General features: G+C 38.3%; 1 protein-coding gene across 31 annotated transcripts in view; it reads left to right on the top strand.

Annotated features, from left to right (window-relative positions):
* nrxn3b (neurexin 3b) overlaps positions 1–5480 on the top strand; it is a 623191-nt gene extending 617711 nt beyond the window's left edge. For 25 of the 31 annotated variants that reach the window (XM_077219935.1, XM_077219926.1, XM_077219934.1 and 22 more), the window contains one exon: positions 2187–5480. In XM_077219935.1, coding sequence (XP_077076050.1) covers positions 2187–3139 — 953 coding nt within the window. In that variant the 3' untranslated portion in view covers positions 3140–5480. Of the gene's footprint in view, positions 1–270; positions 858–2186 lie in introns of all 31 variants that reach the window. The other 6 variants (XM_077219947.1, XM_077219944.1, XM_077219945.1 and 3 more) reach the window with 2 other exon arrangements.
* Positions 5481–6000: the final 520 nt, after the last annotated feature.

Raw genomic sequence — 6000 nt, forward strand, 5'->3', positions numbered from 1 at the left:
AGATAATTTTTATTAAGAAAAAACAGAAGAAGCTAATTTTTAGTCGCCACTATCTACTCCAAACAATCAAAACAGTTACAATTATAGTTATGATTTTTCCCTGTGGAAATCTGACTCCTAAATTGTTTAAATCTGAATCTGACATTAAAACTGCATGGGACCGAAGTTGCAGCTTAGGGTCAGTATGAGTATCAGTCTTGAGTTCTAAATGATCTTGTAGATGGGCATGTATATGCTCATTGTTTGTATATCCCCATCCCTTCCTTACAGCCCAAAGCTCTATTGCCGCCCGACCGCTTCGTACCGCCCTTACATGGACATGGCAACTGACGTACACGTTCACTTCCATCTATGTCATTTCCTACCTAGTCTGTTCATAGGCCCCTCCCTCTCTCTCTCTCTCTCTCTCTCTCTCTCTCTCTCTCTCTCTCTCTCTCTCTCTCTCTCTCTTTCGACCCTCTCTTTCTCCTCTTAGAAACAGTACAGTATGTACAGTCATTCTATTGTTTAAGAATTCATGTTAAAAAAAGAAAATATGTATCTGTAGATACTTCAAAGCTAAATTATCTTTAAAAATGTACAGTTTTCTTTTGTAGAAAAAATGATTTATTTATCAAAAGAAAGAACAAATGAGCAGAATGGTGAAGTTATTTTTCATGTCATGGTGTGAATGTATGTGTCGTTACCTCCCTGTATCATCTTGTCTAAGAAAAAATATTATATATAAAATTAGAGGATAAATTGATTGCCTAATTAAACTTTTAAAGATTAACCATACTTATTCCCAAGCACTCTTACACAACTTTCTTTTGTAAAAAATTTTCTTCCTGCCAAAATCATGCGGGCAATTTGTTGATGTAAGTCACAGAACTGTTGGTATGCTTCCACCTTTTGATGAATTGTTTAATAGGCTTATTATTTTTTAGAATCATTTCCTTTTTTATGTGCTTACTACTCTCTTTTTGACTCTGTGCATTTGGTTTGCGAATGTTTCTAGTGATTTGCTCTAACCATTAACCAGTTGTTTGCATTGCTTTTCATTTTTCTTTTCTTTCCTTTCCTTTTGTTTCTTTTGGTCTGTTGTTTGAGACCTGTGTTGCCTTATAGTGCCCTATGTTTGTAATCAGCGAAGCCACCTTGGCGCAAGTTTGAGCAGATTCAATCAACATCTGGATGTATCCGTTGTAACAATAAAAAAAGGAAAACATCTTCAAGAAATGTACAATAGGCCTCCTTCATGAAAAACAACCAGGTTTTATTTGTAAGAACATTGGGCCTTATTCAGTAAATCGTTAAAAAAATCCATTAATCCTGTGAGCTAAATGCGTCAGTTTACTTAAGAATGGTTTTATGTTTTAACTTAAATTTAAAAAAAATTAGCATGAAGCCCAATGTGTGTATGTAATGTGTGTATGTACTGTTTTCAACAATTAAAATATCACCCTCAATGTGAATCGTGTGAATCAAACCTATAGTATGACAAAGTGAAATATGAGACAAAACATTCAGGTGTTGTTGAACTGTCTTGCGACTTGTGCCATTGTGGCAATTTCATAAGAACTGTCAAAAGGCAATTGGCTTTCATCTCAAGTGTGACAGACTTGAAAGAGAAAAGTAATAAGGTGATTTTCTTTACAGTCTTGATAAGCCGCTCAGAAAATTATAAATCTCAATACAATAATGGTATTTTTTGGGAGTGTTCCATATATTACTCTCTTCATTGGTCTTATGTTCGTTGATCCAACAGGATGCTTAGACATAAATTTCCTAAATGAATTCACAACGTGAGCAGTCAGATCAGCTGAGCTTGTTACTTTCACCTCTCTACAATTCTCAGGATGTAGCAAAATTAAAGACTATGTTTTCTAGTTTAACTTGTTTCAGATGCTCTACGTGGCAGGAGCGCAGTAATCGTGAGTAATAGGTGTTATGTAGAGGTCAGTTAAATACGCCAAAAAGAAAGCTAAGACCCTGCATGTCCCTACAAGCCTTTTGATAAATGTACCTGCCATTTTCACATTTTCATTCTTTCTTTCTGTTCTTTCTTGGTTTGGCCAAGAGTGTTTTTTGTCATATTCCTTTCCAATTATTCTTGCTTCGTTTTAATTTCATGTACAGTTGCCTGTTTAGCAAGCAACCGAACTTGAATGGACACTAATTTCCTTTCTTCTTCTTCTGCTTCCCAGGAGGGGAGTTAGTCATCCCCGTTCTAGTCGAGGATCCCATAGACATTCCCCCTGTTTCCACTCGAGCCCCTTTCATCCCTTTTCCCCCGACCCTTCACCCCGTCCTCACCATTATTAAGACCACCAAAGAGTCCCTGTCAATTGCCATCGAGGCGGGGGTACCTTGCTTGTCGCACCAAGGCAGCGATGATTGTGATGATGATGATGGTGATGATGATGATGGTGATGGCTTGGTGATTTCGGGGTTTGGCTCTGGGGAGGCCTTCGACTCTAGCCTCCCCCCTACTGACGATGAAGATTTTTACACAACCTTCTCCCTGGTAACAGATAAGATCTTGACCACGTCGACTTACGAAGGTGGCTACAAAGCTCTCGCACCCAAGTGGGAAGTAAAGGACTTTAAACCTAGCAAGGCCTCTGAGGCGGGCAGGACTACGGCCATCCCGCCTCTGCCTGACCTCAGGAGCTCATCCCCCGTCACTCCCGAGGCCGCTCCTAAAATCCCTGCCGGGAAAATGAACAACCGTGAGATCAAACCCCAACCGGACATAGTGTTGCTCCCACTCCCCACATCTTTGGACATGGACGGCACCAAACCGAAGGGGCCGTACATCACGCAGCCCATGTTGCGCACCATCCCCAGGGCCCTGCCCACCGAGCCAGGTATCAGGAGAGTGCCCCCTGGTGCCTCGGAGGTAATACGCGAGTCCAGCAGCACTACGGGCATGGTGGTCGGGATCATCTCTGCTGCCGCCCTGTGCATCCTCATCCTCCTCTATGCCATGTACAAATACAGGAACAGGGACGAGGGCTCCTATCAGGTAGATGAAACACGGAACTACATTAGCAATTCGGCACAGAATAACGGCACGGTAGTGAAAGACAAACAGCCCAGCACTAAGAGTGCGAGCAACAAGAGACCCAAAGACAAGGACAAGGAATACTATGTATAAAACGAAATCTAAATGACAAAATACAGAGAAAAAAAACTTGAACAGGAAACGGTAATTTTACACACAAAAAAGTCCTTTAAAAACTCAAACTCATTGAGTCAAAATGAACCCATTTCCAAGCTCTGTGATCTGAAGTACACTTAAGTGTACGGTAAGCGTATAGGGAGAAAGCAAATAGGACTCTGATACCTTATTTTCTGTCTGGTTGTGGGACAATGCCAGTGTAAAATATCTCATTGTTACATTGTTATCCCTCAAGTGACTTTCTAAGGTACAAAATACTTGGTGTAAAAAAAAAGACGAAAGGAGAAACAAAACCAACCCTTGTAACCCTGTATAAATCAACGCAGATCATGGGTAATGGTCATGATTTTGGGCATGCATGTGATGTGTGTGATGTAGTACTGATATCTTTGCAAAGAGGAGATCTAGAGGATGTTGTTTTGAAGATGCAAAGTGGGAACATTTGCCATAAAACAGTACTTTTCTAACCCAAGCAGGAGAAGAAATGTTCCATTAAACAAATGGTGTTTTTTCCCCCACATTTTTTTAGCATACTCATTTTTCCTTTGTTTCTGCTTTTATTTCTCATCCTTTTCTCTTCCAGTGTCCGTCAAGTACTAACTTGCTTTAATATTCATATTGAGCTCTGCCATGTATAAACAGATTCAACTCAAAAGCATCCATCTATTACAAATGGAAAATGAGTGCTTCTACAGTAAATTCGGGATTTTACTTTCAGTTTTGACTGCTTAAGTCATTTGCTACACACACGTCTCAAATATGGAGCAACTGTGAGCGAAGCAGTCTGTATTCTGAAGGGGGGCTGAAATATGATTTGCGGAAGACGAATTCAATGTGAATGAGTGTATATTTCATGTTGTCACAGTCAACTGTGTCAAACAATAAATATGTTTACATATTTTATTACATCATAGATGTGGTACTTTGTAGCTCATTATTGTACATAACAGTTGATTTTGAAATGTTCATATTCTATCTGTACCAACTGAACAAACATCTAGTTTATTGTAGCTCATACTGGAAAGTCCAAAAGTCTGAGCCCACATTGAAAATCTGTAAAACATTCAAAACGTAATATAAGCCTGGAAATGAGCAGAACTACATATACTCTTACAAAGTAATGGTGTAATGTACAGTGAAGATGAAATAGGTTGCTAATCAATAAGCTAATTTTTCCAACTCCAAATCTGACAATGGATCTGATTGCTTCCATTGATGTGCACAAATTGCGCTGGATAACATGGACCTGTGGAGTCCAGGCTGCTATCGGGCAAATCAAAAGGGGGACATACCAAAAACAAAGGCAATTAAAAACTCTTGACTAATTCCTACTTTTTACTCAAATTCCTTATGTATTTTATTATGACAAAAACAGATGCAAAACAGACACATATTAACTCTGTGGTCTCAGACGTATGGACCCCACTCTATATGCATAGTGTTATGAAAGATGCTATTCTGTCTCAATGGTGTTACTGAGTCAGATGTGCGAGAAGACGTCAACTGAAAACACCTTCCGCATTAACAAGGCTCCATGTTACTAGTTATTTTACTACTGGTTCTTCTGTTTTTTATTTAAACAAGCTTACAAGAGCTCATAATAAAGGTGGATGATGGATTGGATTCATACTGCCACCACATTTCTGGAGTCCATGATTATTTGGTTTTGTTTGTCTGTGTCTCATTCTGTGTGTTTATGATTTTCACCATGTTGAGTTCTATAGGTTTGTTGCATTATGACCATTTGTGTCGGCAATAGTGGAATTCCTCATCTTTTTATTCATGTATAATTTTTTTTTTTTTTCAACACATCACAGCACACATTTGTGTGCAGTCATTTTAATTTTGTGTTATTATTTTAAGTTCATCAGTTATTGTTTTCCCTCTTGACAGCTATGTCCAGCAATAAACTGTTCCCAGTTGTTTTCAAAGCTAGTGTGAAATTTTCTGCTTCTTATCCTAAGTTTCTGACACCACTGGTTAATGATATCGCAAATTACTGAACTATTAATTATTAACAGAGTAGAGTTTAAAAGTAAATATTTAGCAGCCTTGTCATGAGCCATCAGAAATTAAGAGATTGTCAATGTGATTCCAAGTTTAAAAAAAAATTAATTCCTGGAGAGATATCCTACCCAAAGTCCTGAGAAGAGATCTACCAATCAGTTGTTGTTACCATGAAAATGGGAATCACATCAAAAGAGTTCAGCAGTGACCGCCAACTCTCATAAAGCATTGCTAATGACACAGCAGTGTTAAGAATGTGTATGTCTGTGTTTGAACATTTTTCAATAAACCTTACATATGTTGTACTTTATCAAAAGTCAAGTCAAGTCACCTTTATTTATATAGCGCTATATCCAATACAAATAAAAAGCAGCTTTACAGTGATAAACAGGAAAATAATTCAATGATGCAAACAGTTTGTTTCAGCTGTACAGCAGCTCTGTTAGCAGAACAGTGTTTGTATGAGGGCGCCCGTTCAATAACAAAATAGTGTTATTGTTCAGCCGGGTTCAGTTCAGTGTTGGTTCAGTTTCGTTGTTAAGATCGACAATTATTCAATTTGAAGATTTAAGATCACAGACACAGCCAGATCATTTCCTTAATGACCAACACAATCTACCAAGAGCAGCGCAACTTAGTGTCTGGTTCAAAACATGCTTTTTTGGGGCGGAAAATAATGTCGCAAACACCAATAAATTGACTAGTGCAAACCTTAGTAAATCAACTTGCATGACTCTTTTAATTACTCTCCTCCCATACAATTTGCATTTGCATCTCAATTTTTATGGTTGGATAAATTGCTGAAGAATTTCTGCATATTGAAAAAGAAA

The sequence above is a fragment of the Siphateles boraxobius genome, unplaced genomic scaffold (genome assembly GCF_051911475.1).
Source record: "Siphateles boraxobius isolate OS27281-9 unplaced genomic scaffold, OSU_SipBor_1 8, whole genome shotgun sequence".
In the NCBI taxonomy this organism is placed as follows: domain Eukaryota; kingdom Metazoa; phylum Chordata; class Actinopteri; order Cypriniformes; family Leuciscidae; genus Siphateles; species Siphateles boraxobius.